Source organism: Cotesia glomerata, linkage group LG2 (assembly GCF_020080835.1).
Source record: "Cotesia glomerata isolate CgM1 linkage group LG2, MPM_Cglom_v2.3, whole genome shotgun sequence".
Taxonomy (NCBI): domain Eukaryota; kingdom Metazoa; phylum Arthropoda; class Insecta; order Hymenoptera; family Braconidae; genus Cotesia; species Cotesia glomerata.
This window is the reverse complement of record NC_058159.1, coordinates 744,280-768,360: the sequence shown is the minus strand read 5'-3', so window position 1 is coordinate 768,360 and position 24,081 is coordinate 744,280. Positions and strand designations below refer to the sequence as shown.

Below are 24,081 nucleotides of genomic sequence, written 5' to 3'. Positions count from 1 at the left end.
TGTTTGTAACAAAATTATTTTTCATTATTTGATTACTTTTTGATTAAATCATTTTAAATTTATAAGAAATGTGATTAAAAATTATGTAGCGTGTAGTATGAAAATTCGTATTGAAATTATGATAATTTGAATAATTTTTTTTATAATTGAAGTGTTAGAATAGATTTTGAAAGAAATGTTAGATTAGTTAATTAGTCTAAATTAACAAAAAATTAGACTCAAAATCGTGATTAAATAAAAAAATTATTGCTTATTTATATTAAACTCATAAAAAAATGATTTTAAATGTTAATGATAAATTTGGTGACACGCGTTAATATCTCCGGACAAAATATCCCCGCGTTTTTGTTGGTTTAATTTTGAATAAACACACAAACACACTAAAAAAATAATGTTGAGATTAATTTTCAAATTATTATTGATGAATTTTTATATTTTTAAGAATTTTGTCGCGGGGATATTTTGTCGGGGATATTTTGTCCGGGGATATTAACGCACGTAACCGATAAATTTAGCCTAATTTAAACTAAGATAATTTCAGTACTTCAAATAGTTGATATTTTAAAATATCTAAATTTAGATTGATTTTAGAAAGAAATTCATATTTGTGTCATAATATGAACTTCAAAATGAAATTAAGATTTAAGTTCAGAATGAAGCGAAATTTTTTTTGCACGGGTAGAGTTAAAAATTTTTTTCACCATAAATTATCACATCTAACCATTATTATTAATTATTATTAAATGGAAAAAACATTATTTGAAGCTGTAATTTTTTCAATTTTTCATTTGCAGTATTTCGTATTACCATACAAAATACTATATAATTTTCCGATCGCGCTTCTCGTAAAAAAAAGTGTGATACCTAATATGATTTTTTGTTTTTATTTTGTCACTGACTATGTACTACATTAATGAATTTCTGATGCATCATCAAAAGAATATCACTTCAAGGGTAATTTAAATTTATTCTGCCACACAATCTCAGGATAATTACAATTTTTTTTAATCTTAATTATTTTCAAATAAGATTCTTAAATTACAACGAAAAAAAAAAATGTTGACTTAAAATTTTCTGAGTACAAAAAAAGATTTCAATTCTTTCTCTGCACAAAACAATCAACAGTAAAGAATAGCATGAAGAATAAAAAGGTGAAATTGTTTAAATATTAAGTGTGATGTATTGATCACAGACAAGAACTATCACCGCTTCCTCTTGAAAGCACAAAACTGCTTGGTGGTTGAACATTTGTCTTCATTTCTTGCGCTACTTTGAATAGATCATAGTTATGATTTAACGGTAGAGTTCCTTTGGCTGGATAGGAGATCGAGATGTGTAAGACAAGTTTGGGAAGTACTTACGTAATCATTTAACTAAACTTTACTAAATTAGTACGTGGTGTTACAAGGTAATCCATGATAAACTTTTTTCTTACAATCCCCACTAACATTTGCATCACATCAGCGGGTTGATAAGAAGTTGCTAAATTTTTTATAAACTTGCTATTCCATTTTTTCCAACAAATCGACTTAATGTCACTCACGTGTGATATGTATGTACAGATATTTATACACACGGCTGTTATTATATATTGTATATGTATGTGTACTCGTTAGACTGAAAAATAATGCATAAATAAAATATTGTGTGTAACCTTTGGTTTTGTAAATATATATCCACAATAAAAATTATCTGAATATCAAAATATATTATGACATTTTTACGAGGGAGCCGTGTAGTTGGTTTAATGCACATGTCTTGTTTCTCTATTGAGATCGAAGAACCGTGATTTATCGTTTTTAACTGAGGTAACAGTTTAACGTATATTCTATGCATTTATATACTCTCTAGTTCTACTGAAGAATAAATAACTTAGTTTCAAAAGTTACAATTCCTAAATTTTTTTATTTCTTTCAAATACTTGTTTATTTTTTAAGAATTATTACCGCAGAAATAAACAATTCAAATTTACGGCGATTCCGGTCTTGAGTTGCATTTTAATTTACTCTTTAGATTTACAAACACTGATAGAAAAATAATTTTGATTCAACAAACATTTTTTCTTCAAAAGTTGATTTTTCTTTCAAAATTTCTAGCTGTCTTAATTCAAGAAATAAACTCTTAAGACTAGATATTGATAGATTTCATTCAAGAATTTTTATCTCTTGGTTCAAGATAGGCGATAACATGATTCAAGATATTACCGACTTGTATTAAGGTTGTTCGGACACTAATGCACTTGTAAAGATCAAAAGCTAATTTTTTGATATGTTATGAATTACTATTTCATACGTCTAAATTAATTTTTTGGAATAGATCTGACTAAGGGTTATCATTTAATAAATTATTAAAAAATTGAAATTTAACATGTAGCCTATAGAGACTATTGGCGGATTGCACATATATCGATTTATGTAACTACCTCATAGGAAGATTAAAAAACAAAAAACTTCTTTTCCAGTCAATCAACTTTCGTAGAATACGTCGAAAATAAAATGAAAATTTTCTGACAAAGGCTTTTAAAGATATTTTAATGCAAAAGATGAGAAATTCACGAAAATTTCAGTCCGACATATTTAAAAATAAATAAACCACGTGATTCAGCGCAGTGTGGCAACGTTGCACAGAATATAACGCGCGAATTTTGAATTTTAATAATTCCTATGTATTTTTGCGGGTTATGTTTTTTAACTTAACACTACACGGTGGAATAAATATAAACAGCTGTTAAGCGCAGTGTTGCCAGGTCCACATTTTGTGAAAAAATACTTGACTCAAACGTTGACTATTTATTGTTTTTGTTAATTAAATTACTAAATTATTTTAATTAATCATAATATTAGATAACGGTTTAATTATTGTAATGAATTTTCGTATTCAAATTTTTAATTTTAATGAAAAAAAAATTTAGATTCTATTATGACTTACGGGGTACTGTCCCCGCAACCTTAAGAATGGTTTTTTTTTTTGAGTCATTAATTTATTATGTGAATTTCTATAAATTTTTGTGATAATATTTAATTATAATAAATTATATTTCTTAATAAGTTAAATTAATGAATGATGTGAAGATCGGTAGTTTTTAAATTAATATATTTTTAGTAAATTAAGCCATGAATCCCGATCCGAAAATTCTTTGAAGAATTACTAAATTTTTATTATTACTTCTTCACCATAATAATTTTATCGGTATGAGGTCTCATACCATCAGAGAAAATTTAGGTGAAATTTAACAATTAAAATTCAAAGAAAGATCCACAGATTCGGTAGAATCTGGCGCCAAGTTCCGTTCAAATCTGCTGTAAATGGAGCGCCAGACTACCGACTGTATTTACTGTAAGCAGAACGGTATTTTGAGGTTGCAAAATTTTATTTAATTCTACGGTACTTTTTTTTCCTAAATTGTATATTGTAACAGTAATTCATACTTTATTTGACTGTTATTAATTAATTATATTCACTTATAACAATTAATCTAATTGAAATTATAAAATTTAATCAGCACAAACTATAGCAACGCAAAAATTTCGATCCTGACTTTTTTTTCGATGGGCAAAGTGATCTGCCACAGACTAAATAATTCGAGAATGCATAGTAATCCTTCATTAGATGGGAAACTACAGTTAAAAATAGATATTTCACAGCTTGCATCTACACCCGCCAGGGTGCACTGGAATTATTTTTACATAAACTGTAGTTTCAAGGGGATAGTTTGCTATAAAAAATGCAACCAACGCAAGATTTAATTAAGTTGGTACCAATTGTAAATTTTTATTATAATTACAAAAATAAACAGTTTCACTGAATAAATCGCGCCAAGTCACACGTTCATAAGACTATTAAAAAATTTGTTTTTTACAAAATATTAAAAATTGTAACCGATATGATTGCTTGATTTCGAAATTAGGCCTTTGTTATAAATTTAAAATTAAGAAAAAATTTTGGAACATACTTGGTGTGCGTCATTGTGTATTTCAATTTTTTAAATTTTGCAACCGCGCACACCAAATACGTTCCAAACTTTTTAATTTTTAAATTTGTAACAAAATTTTTTAATTTCCGAAAATCATGAACAATCATATCGGTTACTTGATTTTTAATTTTTTATTTTATATATTTTTGTAAAGAAAAAAACAAATTTTTTTTTCTTAATAGTCTTATGAACGTGGACTTGGCGCGATTTTTTTACAGTGAAACTGTTTTTGTTCGGATTTATTTACTCAGTGACACTTTTTTCGGTAACTGAAAAAAATAACTCGGAAATAACTCCGAAAAACTCGGAATAACTCGATTCCTCGTCTGAGCATTTTCCGAGTTATTTTTTTCGGTTACCGAAAAAAGTTTCACTGAGTAAATAAATCTTTCTTTGAATTTTAATTGTTAAATTCCACCTGAATTTTCTCTGATGGTATGAGACCTCATACCGATAAAATTATTATGGTGAAGAAGTAATAATAAAAATTTAGTAATTCTTCAAAGAATTTTCGGATCGGGATTCATGGCTTAATTTACTAAAAATATATTAAATTATATTTCATTATAATATTACTATATTTTCACAATTATGTTAAATCGATAATCTATAAAAAATTTCTTTATTTACTTCAATAAAATCTTGAATAAAGAAATTATTATTTAAACCAAAAATTTAAACTTTTTTAAACGATAACGTTATTTTGGTTAAAAAACTTAAATGTATCGATTGAAGATAATATAGTTTTGAGTAAAGATACAAGACTTATCCAACGGAGACATACATTTCTTAAGCCAAGAAAATCTAAACCAAGACAAGAAATTCTTGAAGCAAAATAATCATTTTTCTTCCAAAATAAATTCTTAGATCAAGAAAATATCTCTTGAGTCAACATAAATTTCCTATCTGCGCAAAAAAAAATCTTGAATTATCAAGTATATAATTTTGAAGAACTTAATCTTCTTGATTTGAGTAGAAATATTATTGAACTATAAATTTTTCTTAATTCAAGGAAATTTTACTTGATTCAAGAATTTTTCCTCTTGATTTAAGACAATGGAACTCTTCAAAATTATTTTCTTGTTTCAAGAATTTTTCTCTAGATTCAAATTAATTTTTTTTCCAGTGCATGGGCTGTGAAATTATAGTAAAATCACTGAAAATTCTTTAAAGCCTAACGTGTAATTTATTTTTTTCAAATTCATAATTACGATAGTCAAAATTTAAAATAGATTGAAAAATTTATAATTTATTTTAATGATGTACAAAAGTCCCGAAACCACGCAAATAAAATGTAATTTGATACTATTGATTATTTATTTTATTTAATTAAATTACCGCAAATAGCAAGTATATAAATTTAATGAAGACAATTGGATCTGTTAAACAACAAATTTATTTTACATGTTTGTTAATCAAGAAAATAAAGCAGAGTTGTACATTTAAATTTCAGCCGCTTTATAAAAAATTACGTTATTGTATTGTAACGTAATTGATAAGGGTTTTTTTATAGAAATAGTATTTTGTGTTGTGCTGTCAGGGATGAAACTGGCTATTAATATGGTCGACTGCCTTCGAACCCTCCACAGAATATCCCTATAGCATAATATCGGTCAATCAAAGCATGTTTAGTGTTAAGTCTATATCATTGCTCAAGGTATGACATTTGGATATCCATAACGATAGCTCATCAATTGATAAGGGTTTTTAAAATTGGTTTGGAAAAAAATTCGCTGATTCAAATTATCAACTAAATTTTACAACTTGTCCGGTAAATTTTGAAAAAAAACATAATTTTGTGAATTTTTGAATTATTTGATTCAAATTTGCGAAAAGTTTGAATTCAAAATCTATTTAGATTATTTATTTACAACCAAACTCAACAGCCGTAGCCATTAACAGGGTTAATAATCTTTACAAAGTAATTATTCTTAAATCATTTTAGTCGAGTAGGTAAACATAAAAAATAAAAATAACAAAAGAAAAAAGTAACAAATTTTTATGATGAAAATTTGAGCAATTATAGACATAAATTAACGCCATTTCATAAAATAGTTTTCATAGAGAATTAGGAGAATTATAAAAAATTTACGTAAACGTAAAAATATTCAATTTTCTGAGCGGAAATTTAAAAATCATAGTATTAGTAATTGACAATACAAAACGCCCTTAAAACTTTAAACACTTCCTTTAAAATTTCTGCAATAAAATATTTAATGTAGTCTTCAAGTGGTAGGTGTTAAAACTCAAATACTAAAAAACTAAGACTTTAATAACAGTTCAGTGTCAAGTACAAACTATCAAATTAAAATAACTATAAATTATTATTTAGATCTTCAGATTTTTCACTTAAAGTTTCGGGTGAATAAGAAATTTTTATTTTTTTTATTGACCAAATAGCAAAATACAAAATAATTTTCTCCATATTTCAATTACCGCATTATTATAGCATTATTTACCATCCGATTTGTGTGTAAATAATCAATCTCCACAAAATTATCCTTAAAAAAAAAACCCTTTTACATATTATTAGTACACCGTTGTTAGTTGAAAAACTTTTTTTTCACATCTAAAATTTCGTTCAATTCAACTAAAAAAAGGCCATTCGGCAGCCGAAATAGAAGTAGATTTCATGGTGAATAATAAAAATACTACTAGGGTTGCGTACGAAAAAAAAAAATAAATTTCTGTTTGATTAAACAACAAAGACGTCAAAACGAATGCAAAAGTAAAATTTCATTAAATCTGTCTGAGAAAGCAGGTGATTTTTGGCCTAGACTGATAATGAGGTACACTAATTAAAGCTTATTTAATAAGCTTTCAGATGCCATTTATAGAACTTTGATAAGATATCGCGTTCAATTGTAATTGCACGAAAATACGGTGAAAGTGAAAATTTTTGCGATTTTTGAAAATTTTTGAATTGCTATTATTCCTAAACTATTTAATTTGGAGAAATAAATAAGTACACAAATTGAAGCTTATTAAATAAGCTTTCTAATGCAATTTACAGAAATCTGATAGGATGTGGCGTTCCATTGTTATTGCACGGAAATAAGGTAAAAGTGAAAATTTTTGAATTGCTCTCATTTCTAAACTAATCGACAGATTCGGCTCATTTTAGAACTTAACCTCGGAAATCGTCCTAAGAATAAGTATGTTACGTTTTATTGAGATCCGTATAGAATTACGGAAGTTAGAGAAGAGACAATGCCGATTATATCGTATATATATATAAACTATTGAACCATATGCATTTTTTGAATCCGCTTGACGAGTTGAGTCGAAATATAGCAAAATTTTTCAAAAGTTCCGTCATGAGAACCAATGCAATAGTTATATTTCTATGAAATCTACACTGATAAAAATTGACTTGACTCAAGACCCGAACTCTTGAACCAAGATTACCATTTTGAAGAAAATGATTTTCTTGAGTCAAGAGAATAAATTCTTGAGCTAAGAAATTATTCTTGGTCTAAGAAAATTTTCTTGAGTCAAGAATTTATTCTCTTGACTCAAGAAAATCATTTTCTTCAAAATGGTATTCTTGGTTCAAGAGTTCGGGTCTTGAGTCAAGTCAATTTTTTTATCAGTGTACTAAAAAGGTCGCGCATTGGAGGCTACAAAAATGCACTCCCTTTACACATTCCTAGTTTTGAGAATAAAAATTTATAACTAATACCAAACAAAAAAAGAGTATATCTGTTTTTTTTTATTAAAAAAAAAGTCAATAGTCAATAAAATATATGTTTTTTCACCGCCTCGGTGGAGAAAATCCTCTTAACTTTATGAATATTCATAATAATTAACCATTATTTAAAAAAAATAAAAAACCGATCATTGAACCTTGCGCAAATCTATAAACTTGTGAAAAATGATCCTCATTGGACAATAAATGTTATAATAATGTAGCAGAGTACGATGTAAAAAGATTATCCTGCCAAAAGTCTAAGTCACTTTGTTTAAAATATACAGAGAAAGACATAGACACATTAAAATAGGTATTGCACGACTACGGCAGTCTTTTTTCCTCTGCTCTGTTTTTTTATCATTTTATTCCATTCTATTTTATTTTTATTGTGTTTTTTTTCCCCACTGAACGGGGTGGAACTGAAGTGGGGTAACGTACGAGTCAGGGTGATAACACTCTGGTGGCGGTCCCGGGAAACTCGCTGGGGTTGGCCCGTAAGCGCTCAGTCGCGAACAAACCGTTACGCGGAACTGTCTTATCACGCGTATTCAGTCTGTGTAAAGTTTACTAAATTTTTTTTTTTTCAATGTTAACAATTTAATTGTGACTCTGATCTTATGTTTTTGCTACGAGATCATACTTTAATATTAATGGAAGTGGAGTGAATATTTTGTGAATTTATATAAACTCATTAACAAAGAAAAAAAAAATATTAATCCATGGAAAACATGCTTCTGTTTATGGGTCATAAAAATTTAAGGATTACGAATTTTATTTTTACATAAAATGTAAATCAATTTACTAATTTTTTACGCGAAAAAAAAAATTGCCGCGAGCAATGTGAATATTTATTAATATTTAACAAATAAAAATATTTATTAATATTTAACAAATCATTTATGAGAGACGACTTTTTAGTCCTTAAAAAATATTTCTTAGTATTTAAAAAAATTTATTAATATTTAATAAATGAATATCAGATTTATTAAATACAAACAAATAATTTTAAATACTAAGAAATATTTATTTAATAACAAAAAGTGGTTTCTAATAAATGATTTGTTAACTATTAACAAATATTTTTTAATACAAATAAATCCTTCTATCAGTTTAATATTTATAAAATGAAAAAGTAAATATAAATATGATGAATAAATGTTTAAAGATAGTTTTAGTCGGAAACATTTATTGAATCAAGTACTTGGTCGATATAATGGTATCGTATTTCTCTTACGGAATGACAACCTCCGCAATATCGCAATATCGCGTTCTATAAATTCGATAAAATACAGTTTTTTCCAGTCTTACCGATCGGGTGTTTTTCGTGTTCGTTATTGAGTCAACCATCCCATCACAATATCTCTAATTCATTTGTTCGTATTTTATTTGCGGATACGCTTTTTTCTGTATTACACTGTGTAGGAAGGAATATATTTGGTTTTCGATTGAAAAAAATAACAATGGAATAGGAAAAGGGAAATTCTTTTTTTTTAAGCTTAATCATTAACAAGGATTACGCGGGATGGATTTTAGAAACTAATTGCCGGTTTTTACTTAGTAGGGATGTTTTTTGTATTGTTATTTTTCTGGAAAAAAATTGGATGGAAATTTAAATAAAAACTATGGAAGGAAAAAATTTTTTAACTAGGTCAGACATATCAAATTGTCCGAAAACAATGAGAGGTCATGTAGAAATTGAATCTATAACGGAGTTATTTTTCTTTTTTTAATTAATGGATTTTTTTTTTTTATTGGCAAGCCAGATAAATAATGAATATAAAAGTAAATAAATACAGCGTTATAAATTATGGGATAGAGTTTCGATGGATTGGATTACTTGGAATTAATGATTTTAAGAGAAATAATGGTTTAAAAAATTTATTTTTCGGGTAAAAAATTTTTTTTAAAAAAGAAAATTAATAAACTCGACAATGAAGAGCTAATGTTCCCTAAGGGTAGTTGAAAAAAAATGTATAAAAGTTTGAAAAAAGTCGAGTATCTTAAAGTTGATATAATTAATTTTATAAAGTTGAATTTTTAATTTTTGGAAGAAAATTTCGAAAAAAAATTTTTTTATTTTGAAATTTTTATACTGTTGGAATTTACTAAAAATACGTTCTATTTTTTAAAAGTTAAAAATAACTTGACTCAAAAGATAAAAAGTGGAAATTCTGAAGTAAAATGAAAAACTAAATATTTTTAGCGGAAAAGTTATGGAAAAAAATAAAAATTTTTTTTTAATAAACTACTCTTATAAAGTTCTGTAAAAATGAACGTTTCAACCGTGACAATAATTTAAAACTATGACAACAATTCACACTTTTTCCGCGATCAAAGCGCCGCGTCTGCTATGTTTAACTGCAGTGATTCTTGTTTTACTTTTCCGCGAAGAATATGAAAGCTCACCTTCGTGATTAAACAACAGAATTCAAAAGAATGGACCCCAATGAACGTTTTACATCTATATACCGATGCAGAGTACTCTTTGAGGTCAATTTTTTTTAATTCTTTTAAATACTTTTGTTTATTCAAGACTGGTAATTTAAGTTGCAGATATAACTTTTACAATTTTAAAATCTAAAATTAGTCAAAAATAAAGTATAATTTTCTCTGAAGACTTTAATCATTTTAAAATGGATAGAAATTGAAAAAAATGGTTAATTTTTAAAAATAAAATTATTTAAGGTTGAGTTATAATTAACAAATAGACTTATCAAATGATATCAGCAGTATACGCTGTAATATATATATTACACAATCCTACAATCCTACAATACATGCGTTAAAATATGCATCGCGTAGTTCAATCTCGCGTATATTAGTAAGTATAGCATAACACCATTTTCATTACCATAGTATCAAGCATTATTGCGATAACTAAACTAATTAGCTATTAGTTACTCAAAATTAATAAATAATGATGAGCGCAACACTCGACTATACTGCGATGCAATTATTATTATATAAAGTCAACTTGAAATTGAGATGCACTCAAGTAATCAGCAAATTACATGGCATAAGTAGTATACAGAACTCTTGGAAGCCCTTTTAGTAGTCAAGTAGACCGTGATCGTTAAGAACGTATAAATATCTCTGCACATTATATGTCTATAAATTTTTAATATAAGCTAACCTGTCAATATTTTATTATTATTATTATTATCATTATTATTATTATTATTATTATTATTATTATTATTATTATTATTACTATCATTATCATTATTATTAATAATTATAATTATCATTATTTAATTAAATATTTAATCATAATTAATAATAATAATAATAATAATAATAATAATAACAATAATAATAATAACTGTTTATTTAGTAAGTTTGCTATTTGTTAATACAAGTTATAAAAAAAAAATAATAATAATAATAATAATTATCGTTGCAGTTATAATTGGGTCATATTTTTTTCCAGAAATGTAAAATTAATTAAGCGGCAAAAACAAAAATTTATCAATTTTTAATTATATAACACGATAATTAATGTAACAAGAGAGTTTTGATTCGAGGCCGTGAATAAATTAAAATTCATTCAAACGGATGCAATTAGGATGAAAAATAATCAATAAGTTTTATCACTCATTATTTATTATAGTAATTAAAAAAAATAAAACGTTATGATTGTTGAAATAAAAAAAAATGAAAAATAACTATTGTTGTTTTTAAATCTAAAATTGTACATTAATCATAATCCTCTTAGATTGTGATTACTGGAGTGTTGCGTGCATGTGATTGTGTCGGTGTCTATTATTGTGAGTATTTATACGCGTTGACGTTGTTTACAACTTTAGTATTAAACGTCAAGTGCTTTAAAGACAATTTATTATTCAACTGTTTGTTTTATCACATCACATCACTAATAATTTTTTTTTTAACGGGCATTAGTGTCTGTAGTTATAAAATTAAGCTTATTAATTGTTTCAATAATAATATTAATAATAATAATTGTATTAAATTGTAGAACTTCTGAGTAATATGACAATCAATAATCGACGATAAGAAAGTAACCGAAAAAAATGGTGTCTGCAAATGACTAGCGGGTGTTGAAAAGAATTAGTGGTGTGTGGCTGCGGTGACTTAATTCTTTAAAGAAAAATCACGTCATGAAGGAGAACCGTCAAAGATGGTTACAGGCCATTTGGCCGCTGATAGCCGTCCTCTGTCATCAATCAGGTAACTTTCCCCGTTATTCTTTTTCAGTGTCTCATTTATTGCCCTTAAGACTAACATATAATACTCCCTCGATATATGAGCTGACACCACAACTTTGTCTCTCTCTTTCTATTTTTATATAACCCTCGATTAACTGTTCGTTGAAACTGAGGCTAAAGCTAAAGTATCAATCGCCAATTATCTGTTTTTTTTTAACTCACATTGCATTGTGACTTTTTCTCTCGAAGTTAAGGAAAGAAAATTATTTCTTGATAAGACACGTTCACAACCCGAAATTGAATAGACGAGTTGGGTCGTTTAATTAAATAAACAAATTTGAAAAAGGTTGAAAACATAAAACTTTTCGGCCTTTATTTAAATAAGCTCGAATACATATATCGTTATTTCAAGCTTTTCCGGAAAAAATCTGATAACGGTTCACCCTAAAAGATTAAAACGTTTAAAATAATGTTTATTTATACGTTATTGTTTTTGACTTACTCTTTTTGAAAACTTCTCAAGAGGTTCAAACGAATTTTTTACTTTACAGTGAAATATTTTTTGTCATTGTATGAAATGTTAAACTTTAACATTTTAGTGTGTTGATTCAACAGAATCGTTTGATCTGTTTTACAACATTGATCGAAGGATTTAGTACGGAATACTAAACTGGTTTAGTAATAAAATTTTTATTCATTTATTTGGGAGAAACAAATATTTTCTACCCATCAATATTATTTGTTACAGTTTAATAAATGATTTCTTTATATGAACAAAGCCTTATTACATGCAAATAAATATTTATTTCCACCAAATAATATTTAGTAACAGGTACTAAATATTTTTTTGGTAAGTATTGTCGGTAGATGGCTATGCGTTAATTCCAATGTTTATGTGTTACATAACCTATTCACTGACTTAGATTATTTTATTCAGCTCGATTTTGGGAGATTTATCTTTCCTTTGAAAACACACATACTCCCAATAAATGTCTTCTATTTATGTCTTTTCTCAGTGGAGATTAGTTTATATTTTTCAATTAGTCTATTATTGATATGTTAAAAACTTGTTTAATTTTAAATTTTATAAATGTCTCAAAAAAAAAAATATAATTTAATGAGATTCTTTTCTTTACAATACCTTATATTTTTACTTAAAATTATTTACTTTAATTATTTTTATTTATTGCACGACTCATGATGCGAAGCATCAGAGAGTGCTTTACGATCGAAAAATTTTTTTCGCCTCATTTTAGCAACTATTTTTAGTATTATAGCCTTGTTAGTTCACGGAATCAAGATATTTTGCATACTATTGTCGAGATAATTTAATCGAGATTAATTCCATACTTTCTAAAAATTGATTTACTGCAATAGAAACGGAAAAAAACATCAAAATAGGTCAAAAAATTTTCCTGTCCGTCATGTATGAAACCCCGGAAACACTGTAACTTGTGAAAAAATCAATTATTTGAGTTAAATTTTTTTTTTTTAATTCTAATCGACGATTGTAGGTCACTGAATGCGAATGGTTAATTAATTCTGTGTCGTTTAATTACAATTAATAAAAAACGAAAACTACAAGACTGTATATCTATATATATCCATGTAAAATTAACATGGATGGTGATATATCTATATCTATAGATATTATTTACATTTTATTCCACCAGGGGCGCTTGTGCAGTACCTTCCTACTTCAGCTGTTTTTTCGGCAATTAATTTTGAACGACAAGTTTTTTTTTCTTTTTTATATTTCATAATTAAATGAGCATTATGAGTCGTGCACTTTTGGATTTTCCAAACTTTTTTAAGTTAAAGAGTTAGGTTACACGCTAAAATTAGTTAAAAAATTAATTTAAGTAAATTAAGTTAAATACTACTAAATATTTATTTGGTGGAACTAAATGGGCTTTAATAAATTATTTAGTACCTATTACTAAATATTTGGTAATGAAAGACTTGTTACTAAATCTTACTAAATAGAACTAAATCCTTCTATAAGTATACAAAAATACTAGCTGTTACTCGCCCGCTCCGCTGGGCGCTTTATAGAATTGCATTATTGGATCTAGACTTGAAATTTAATTAGAGCATTGTTTTGACTTGCGCAGATTTCCAATTCTATCGAATTGGCATCCACCTTTTATCCATGTAATTATTCTAGCTAATATTCATTGTAACTTTCAATGTGGAATCATTATAACATTTCCGTGTCTTTCTTACAAAAATTCATAATAATTGATATGAAAAAAAAAATTTGTAATGAGCATTGAAAGTTTTAGTTAAAAAAATTGCAGGTCTCATAAGTGAAGAAATCTGCCTAGTATATAAACATAACCAATAGAATTAAAAAATTTATTTTAAACAAATTACAATCGAGTAGAATAAATTTAGTTACAATAAAAATTCATTATTTCTGAGTCAAAAAAATATAGATTCCGGATAACTAATCACCACTATATCATTTACTAAAACCTTCTCCGAAACACGCTGCATCTTATGGTATAAGTATTATTCCAATCGGTTCAGTAGTTTTCGCAGTATAACCGGATAAAAAAACCGGCTCTCCATTTATTAGTATAGATTATTCGATACTTAGCAATGCTCTGAAAAAAATTAAAAAATTTGATTAATATATCGCGTGCCTAAAGGTAAAAGGACATAACAATTTATGCGCCCTTTTACCTTTGCAAAGGTAAAAGGGCGCATATTTTTTTTTTTTATTGCCAATCGAGTAGTAGACACATTCTGCGCTTAAAATTGAAAAAAAAAAAATTACAAAGGTAAAATGGCGTATGTCTTTAATTATACGCCCTTTTACTTTTAAGAATTCGAAATTTTGGTGATCTAAAGGTGAAAGGGTGTATAATTTTTTTTTCGGCCAGTTTACAAAAGAACATATTCGTAGTTTAAAAATGTGAAAAAAAAACTTTCTGTGGTAGCAGCGGCGTAAACCTTAGCTATACAATTTTTTAAAGTTAAAAAAGAAAATATATCTAAAAAACGACATTTGGCCAAACCTGAAATGGAAGGTACACAGTAAAAAATTTTGCGTCATTGCGTCAAAAAACTTAGTGTTAAAAATTTTTGTGTTAAATATTTAACACTTTTATGTGTAAATTTAACACTTATTCTGTTAAATCAACACAAAAAAGTGTTAAATATTTAGCATAAAATTTTTTAACACAAAATTTTTTAACGCAATGACGCAAAATTTTTTACTGTGTAGATTTCACTGAATGATATCCTTGATTAAATAACGTACATAAGTCGGTTGTACTACACATTGCCTGAAAATAGTTCAATTGCAATCATAACTTTGAAAAAATAACTAAAATTTGTCAAAATGTCAATATTATAAACGTCGAATTATTCATTTTAAGAAATAGTTATTATAAAATTTAGATTCTGGATGCTTGATCATGATGAAACAGCTGCTCAGTGAACGGAAACAGTAATTATATTCAACAGGGCGATAAAAACGGGAAATTTCAAAATATTTGAATGTTATCTGTCATTGTGATTTTTTTTTATTACTTAATTTTTACGTAATTTGTCTTTGATTGATTTATTTGCTATTTGTTGATATCAAACTTTGTATATGAGGCTGTTATTTGAGTATAACTTGTCTTGTGAAACCATTATTTAACATTTGGTATAAAAAATACAATTTTTTTTATGCGCCCTTTTACCTTTAAGTAGTACTTTTCTTAAAGGTGAAAGGGCGTATGTCGAGATACGCCCTTTCAGCTTTACGATACCAACTTTTTTTTTTTTCACAGATTTTTACGTTTCAGACAATTTCGAACCGAATGGCAAAAAAAATTTTCTTATATGCCCTTTCAGCATAAATCCCTATTAACCCTTAGCTATAAGTCCTTTTACCTTTTAGCACGCGATATAGTTCCTACGGCGAAAAATATTTTTAATGTTTTCTATTTACCTAATGCTCTACCCTACGTGTCATGCATGCTGAACAGTGTCGGTATGTATGTTTAAAGCTCTTAATCTCTCGGAGTCGAGCTGAGCATGAATTTTGTAAAAATACTTGGATTGAAATTTTAATGTCGAAAATTTAAAGATTAACAACTCAAAGTAGATTGAAAAAAGTTTATGATTACAGCAAAACCTTTTTATCTTTAAAAGTACACAGTTTTCAACCCAGAAACTTCGGAACAAAACAATGTTGAGTACGGTTCTTTTGCATTATTCAAAGACCGGGAAACGCTTTTCGAAATGAAATTCAAATGTCATAAACAGCTCTATTGGCTATCATTATTATTATTAATATTATTGTTATCATCATTGTGGATTTTAATTATTAAAACATGAATTTCAATAATTATTTATTAAAATAAAGCGATCGTGACAACGAAAATAATAATTGTATCATGAAAGTTGCTTGCGTCATTCTTGACCCATGATGCTAATTGTGATAACAGACGTTTATGTTGGCTTACGACGGGAATATTCACGCCCACTATGAAAATTGAAATAAAAAACCCGGAGGTGAAATGCTCTTTTCGAATATTTTAAGTTATCAATGCAAAGATACTTCTTACATTTTTTACATGGCTGGCAATTATTCAAGCTGTAAGAAAAGATTCATTTACTTGCGACAATTCAAAGGTCAATTTATAAAAAAGTTATCTTCTCTTTATGGGACAAATATTTTAAAAACTTTATGAAAATTTAAGTTAATTTTTCTTTAATTAAAAATAATTGTCAAGTGTACTAGATTTACGTCAATATTGATGAAAATATTTAATAATCCTGACGTTTTCTAAAAATTTTAATATCGCTTCATCTTACCGTGAATTCATTAAAATATACGCGTATATTAAGCTACGGATATTTATCGGAAGCCACATATCCGTTGCCGGATTCCAGCATAACGAACGTACATCCTCAATACTTCGAGGTCACAGGATTAATTACCAAATTCTATGGCATTTTTTATGGCATAACCACAATAACAATAAAAATATGTTATTTTATCGTAAAAATTGTTTAACTTTATCAGTAATTATTTATATTATTAAGAGAATAAGAGAAATTATGTGTACAGGATAGTCATATGATAAAGTCGGTTTTTTTAGTGAAATTTATAATTAAGAAATGACCTTGTATCTTGTGAAACATTGACATTTTTAAAGATATAAGCTCATCCCGATGTTACACTCATCAAGACCTTTCATTTGAGTACCCACATCAATTTTTCATATATTTATATATATATTATATATATGTATATATGAAAAATATATCAAAATGAATGTGGGTACTCAAATGAAAGCTCTTGATGAGTTTAACATCGTGATGAGCTTACATCTTTAAAAATATCAATAATTAAGAAATGGCTTTCCATCTTGTGAACTATTAACATTTTTAAAGATATAAGCTCATCTCGATATTACTCTAATCGAGACCTTTCATTTGAATACCCACATCAAATTATCATATATTTTATATATTTATATATATTATATATATACGTATGTATGAAAAATATATAATAATGCATGTGGGTACTCAAATGAAAGCTCTTGATGAGTGTAACATCAAGATGAGCTTATATCTTTAATAACTAGGTGACAAGATACAACATCATTTCTTAATTATTGATATTTTTAAAGATATAAGCTCACTGCGACATTACATTCATCGAGACTTTTCATTTGAGTACCCACATCAATTTTTCATATATTTATACATATTATATATATGTATATATGAAAAATATATCAAACATGCATGTGGGTACTCAAATGAAAGCTCTCGATAAGTGTAACATCGTGATTAGCTTACATCTTTAAAAATGTCAATATTTAAGAAAGTACGGTTCAATTTAACAAAGGCCATTATTTAATAAAGCAAAATTTTATTTATTCATAGTTCACAAGTCACGACAGTCACATAGTGACTGTAAGGTTGCTAGTTTTATTATTATTATTATTATTTCATCACTTTTTTAAAAAGTCCCTCTTTACTGTCAAAAAGGTCCAAAAAAATTCCAGCTTTTATTAAAAAAAAACCCCAAATACCTTGGTCGAAACATCCATGTTACAAAAGAAGCATCAATCAAACATTAAAAAGTCAAGATTAATGCGCAATTTGAAATGTTTTATATTTTCCATCAATGTTATGTCTAAAAATTCATTTTTATAAAACCTTTGAATCGACGAACTGTACGTAATTAAACCTTACAACTATAACGTTATATATTTTTCGCTGCTTCATTTCATCAATTCACTGCTTACAATTTCTATCCTGCAGTAATTTCCAATCTCGAGACACGCAAAATATAATTATATACTAACGTTCCTGAAAAGGCATTTAATTTTTAATAATCGACTGTGACGAAGCTGTATTTACGAAATAGAGCGTCGACGAGACTGAGATATCCGCTAACTTAATAGGATTGTCCATCAACTTTAACGTATTTATAATAACTAACTTCCAATGAACGTTAATATAAAGTACATTAAATAAACTTACAGATAAATTGTCCCAATTAATTTTAAATAAAAAATTTCTAATGTAATTGATTAGAATAATTCACATGAAAAATTTAATTCATGCTTAACAAAACCAATTGTTACTCTATAAAGTTAATTTGACAAATTGTAATTCAGCCTAATAACAATTATTTATTGGAGTGTAATTAATCCTTTAGAACTAGCTTTTGTTATTTTACGACCGTCATAGAAATGTTATTGTTCTACTGAACGACCAGAGTAGCAAGTTATTATTGGAATTTTAAATAGTGCCGCGTTGTTACACTAATTCGAATAATTACTCCAATTTAACAAGCTTTTGTGTCATTTCTCGTTGCCTTTAGTTGATGTTTAAAATATTCCATTTTTATGAGTTTAATTATAAATTAATAATATAAGTTATAAAATTGTTAGTACAGTAGTATTAAAAAGAATTTCATAATTAAAAATTATTTTAAATGCGAAGTAATCAAATTTTTAAAACTTCCTGAAAATTTTGTAAATTCAATCTACGTAGCCTAATAATAAATAAAAAAATTAAAAAATAAGTTTCCGGGATATTTAATCAAATAATTAGGTTTGAAAATTGTAATTTTTACATGTGAATGGAGATTCCACCAGCCGTGTATTTGTTTAAAAATTTAATGCAATTAACGATTTAAAAAAAATTTTATTTTCATTGAATTTGATTGAAAAAATAATAAGCTAAAGATTAAAACAATAAAAAAGTAGCTTTCCGAAGGTATTACGGAGATATTTTATATTTTTTATGAAAAATCACTCGGAACTTGCGTTCTTTAAAGTCTTGTATTTGACTTGGCAACATCGCTTGCGCAGTAACTTGGCGCATAAGTAACCGCGGTTTTTTAAATGCTAGAAGATCTTTGTCATTGTAGTTAAGTAGTAGACATCAATAAATTTTAAAGTTAGGGAACTCTTGCGGTGTTGTCCAGTGTATATCAGTAATTCAGAGCGCTATATTTTTTATTAGTCAATTAAATGTTAATAATTATTGAATGAGTAAATTTTTCGGAAATTTCCTCAAAAATGTTATTAATTAATTCAAAAATTAATTTTAAGATCCATAACTAAAGTATTTAAATATATTATTTTTTTATAAACATTCTTTACACTAGGAGGGTACTTGGATCTCCTTAAGGAGATCCACGCGAAGTAGTCAAATTTCTAAAACTTCCTAAAAATTTGTAAATTCAATCTACGTAGCCTAATAATTAATAAAAAAATTAAAAAACAGTAGGTTTTCGGGATATTTAATCAAATAATTAGGTTTGAAAATTGTAATTTTTACATGTGAATGGAGATTCCACCAGCCGTGTATTTGGTTAAGAATTTAATGCAATTAACGATTTAAAAAAAATGTTATTTTCATTGAATTTGATTGAAAAAATAATAAGCTAAAGATTAAAACAATAAAAAAGTAGCTTTCCGAAGATATTACGGAGATATTTTATATTTTTTATGAAAAATCACTCGGAACTTGCGTTCTTTAAAGTCTTGTATCATATTTATTTGACTTGGCAACATCGCTTGCGCAGTAACTCGGCGCATAAGTAACCGCGGTTTTTTAAATACTAGAAGATCTTAGTCATTTTAGTAAGACAGTAAACATAAATAAATTTTAAGGTTAGGGACACCCTTGCGGTGTTGTCAAGTGTATACCAGTAATTCAGCGTGCTATATTTTTTATTAGTCAATTAAATGTTAATAATTATTGAATGAGTAAATTTTTCGGAAATTTCCTCAAAAATGTTATTAATTAATTTAAAAATTAATTTTAAGATGCATAACAAAAAAAGTTCTATGTGTTATTTTTTTATAGACATTCTTTACACTAGGAGCGTGCTTGGATCTCCTTAAATTAAGTAAAATAGTCAAATTTTGGCTAATTTCACTATCACACTATTTTTTAGGATTTTACTATAAGCGATCTTTAAATATTTAGTCGTAAAAGAGAATTAACTTCAATTTATCGTTCCAAGTATTGAAAAAACTTGAGAATAATTTTTATTTCTCGGATGAAAGTTTAGATTCAAATTTAAAAGGGGAAACCGATAAAAAACATGTTGATAATAATTATATGCGAGAATCTAAAGTACTCTACAGAGAAAAGTATACTATGAGTATTCGAATGCATATACTAAGTATTTGAAAGATTATATTTAAAGTTAACGAATTTAAATATTTATAAAAAAAACTTAAAAGTTCTTATTACGTTTATTGAATCGCAAATCTTGAGCGTGCTCAACTTTCATTGAAAAATGCTTTGTTGATACACTTGAGTTAAGTCATATTGTATCATCGTAAAAATATTATTACAAGCTCACTAATATAATTGAGAAAATTGTCAAGTACTCTAGTACTTGTGAATAACGCATTCGAATTTTTAAAAATTCACAAGTATTTTATTTATGTATCTTTTTCAAATTTTCGAGACTTTTTTCTTAATAGATCTTCTGTGAAAATAATTTTAGTGAATATTCTGGATTTTCGGTTCGATCCCTTGAGATTTTTAAAGCTCCCTTAAGTCAAGGGTAAACAATGCAACTTTCCCAGCCAAGCCGAGTGCTCATGTTAACGTCATTGGATTATGCAAATTTCAACAAGAGTATTATTTTGTATCGAGAGACTTTAGATTTTTTTATTGATACTTTGTTGATCTATTTGCGCAACTCTAAGTTAAAATTGCATCTCTTGTTGTCTTTAGGATTTATCAAAGACTTTGTCGGCTAATAAGTATAAGTACCTTTCAAAGTATAAGAAAATTTTCAAAATTTTTAGTTTCCAACTTTACTACGGCTATCCCATTCCAATATTTAATAACTACAAAATTTTTAGTCCTTTATTGTTGTATTTTAAGTACTTTAAGTCAAAAATCTGGTATTTATAAACTTAAAAATTTTTTATTAAGATATATTCTATATTTAAATCAAATTTTTTATCAAAAGTGCTGCATTTGTCACTCTTTTGCTATTAATATAAAAATAAATAAAAAATTGCATTCAATTCCTGGCATATGCAAAGTTCAAATTTTTCGCTATTTTGTTTAAATATTAATCCCCAAAAATGCTGTTTTCATAAAATTACATTTAAAGTAAATAAATAAATAAAGTTCCAGTGCGATAAAAAATAATAATTTTATATTTTATGTTTTATTATAATTTTATAATTTAATTATTAATTAATTATTATTTTAATTATTAACTATAATTTAATTAAAATTATAATTATAATTTATGAAATATGAATAAAAAAATGTTCTTTTTCAATTTTTGAAAAGATTTTCCTCCTTAAGTCTGAATATTCTTCATATATTATAAAAATATTTCGTCAAACAAAAGGTTAAAAACTCTATCGATTTATATAATAGTCTAAAGAACAAATAATATTGAAAGAAAAATATTTTTAGCCAATGAAACATATATTTCTAAAAGGCTTAGCATACTTTAAATAAGGCGTTACTTGTTTGAAAAAAAAAAATTAGTTAGAGTATCAAAGTCTTTTCGGTTTTTGACAATAATTACAATCCATTGATCAAAAAGCAAACTTTTGCAATGAAAAAAAGAAAATTCCGAGATAATTAATTTGTAATAAAAATACTAAGAAAAATAACAGCACTTGAGAGTCAGTCTACCGAAGGAATAAATAAAAAAAAATATACGTCGCTTCTAGAAGATTAACTGGTGATTAAAATGAAAGAAAAGTTGAAGTAGAACCGAGAACTGTAATTTAAATATTTATTGTCCCTTTCCAACTATGTATCCAAGTATTTTTCACCTGATAATATTTTATTTATAGTTCTTATTTGTTTCTTTTGATAGCATATAATTTAGTTTTACAACTGCGTTGCTTTGAAAAGTGACGGCAACAAGGAGGCGGGCGCTCTGGTGCTCTGACGATACGGTACGATACGAAACGAAATATTATGAAGAAAACAAGTTTCTTGGATAATCAAGGAGCAGTAGATGGAACTCTACTTCTGCAATAATCTCCTGTCAGACCTGAGAAACTTTCAAACTAATATTAATAATACGAAACTGTAAGCGGAACAAGTCATCGTCTGTCCTTCTGGCTAGATTTGTAACTTGATTAATTTCGCTGGTTATAATTGCCATCTTACAAACTTTCTGTCCGACTGATGCTCTAATAAAATATGCTTTAATGCACACACTAAAAATTAACTTCACTTTGATATTTACCAACTCGCTTTTATTTTTTAACAATCTTACACCGAATAATTCTATTTTTTTTCTTTTTTCAATTTAATCAAGTTTAAATTACCCTGATCACAATAAATCACGATTACTGATCAAACACTTAGACTTTGTAATGAATGCTCTCATTAACCTGAAATAACTTTTATAAATTTCATTATTTTTTCTCACTAAAAATTGTAAATTTTTGACGGAGCTCTTGATCTAGTTTTTTATGTTTTTTTTATTAAAACAACAATTAAATGACAATATCATTGATTAAAATACATTAAATACCATAAATAATAAATGATACCAATTAATTTATCAGCTGAAATGAATTATGGAAGTTAATATATTTAGTACAAAATTCTGCAGAAGAATTTGAAATAAAATAATAAATTATTTAATGTAAATCTGACGATAATTAAAATTTTGTCAATTTAAAAAACCTTCTGCTTATTACTGAAATTAAAGATCAATCTCATTACTCTCGAAGTGTATTTATAAATTTAACTTTAAGAAACAAAACGATAAGTTATCGATCCATGGAGAATATTTAATAGCTTGTTTAATAAAATTTTAATGAGTTCTTTATTTAACTCTACTATTTCTTCAACGAATAATTAGATATTATCCATATCAAATAAATTTAAATCATCGATATCAATTAGCCGTTTGATTGGTGCTAAAAAAAACCAGTTTTGCAATTTTTAGAATTTTTTAACTACATAAATTATCATACAAAAAAAAACTTTAAATTTAAGCCAAAATTATGTCAATTAAAACTCGGTTATTTTTTTTTTTTAACTTCCCGCTAAGAAAATTGAAAATTTTCAAAAATCGGCAAGTTATTGGTTTTACCTCGTTTTTCGAAAATCGAGTTTTCATCAGATCTTGACGTTTTGAGGTCCTAGGAAGCTTCCCTGATTGTTTTCGCGATGATGTCCGTATGTCTGTATGTATGTGTGTGTGTGTGTGTATGTATGTATGTGACCCTCTTATAACTTTTGAACGGCTTGACCGATTTAGTCGCGGTTGGTGTCATTTGAAAGGGCTTGACCAAACTTAGATTTTGAATACAATTTAGACCGATTCAAACCAGTAGATTTTGAGAAATCTCAAAAAAACTACAAAAAAAAATTTTTTGAAATGAGGTTTTTTTGGAATTACTTTCAAACGGCTTTATCGATTAATTCCAAAAACTGATCAACTCTTAACATTAAAAAACCACGTCGATCATCGCAAGCCCAAAATCAGTTGATTCGTTCGTGAGTTATCGTTGTCGAAAGAAAACCAAAAAAAGTGTTTTTTCAGAATTACTTCAAAATTCCTGGCTCGATCAATTGAAACTTGAAAATTTTTCATGGAGCTTCAAAAACTGCGTCGAATGCCGCCAACCGCGTGAAAATCGGTTCATTCATTCAAAAGTTATTACACGGAAAAAAAAAATTTCGTTCTGGTAACCTAACTGTAGAGGTACTACAACTATACACAGTTTACTATTCGTTGTAGAGTTACAGTAACATAATGTTATTTA

At 26.9% G+C, this 24,081-nt stretch overlaps 1 protein-coding gene across 4 annotated transcripts in view; it reads left to right on the top strand.

Annotated features, from left to right (window-relative positions):
- The first annotated feature begins 8,167 nt into the window (after nucleotides 1-8,167).
- Nucleotides 8,168-24,081, top strand: part of LOC123258596 (hemicentin-1-like) — a 68,897-nt gene continuing 52,983 nt past the window's right edge. The window contains exons 1-2 of one of the 4 annotated variants that reach the window (XM_044718711.1): nucleotides 8,168-8,452; nucleotides 11,641-11,852. In XM_044718711.1, coding sequence (XP_044574646.1) covers nucleotides 11,783-11,852 — 70 coding nt within the window. In that variant the 5' untranslated portion in view covers nucleotides 8,168-8,452; nucleotides 11,641-11,782. The other 3 variants (XM_044718714.1, XM_044718712.1, XM_044718713.1) reach the window with 3 other exon arrangements.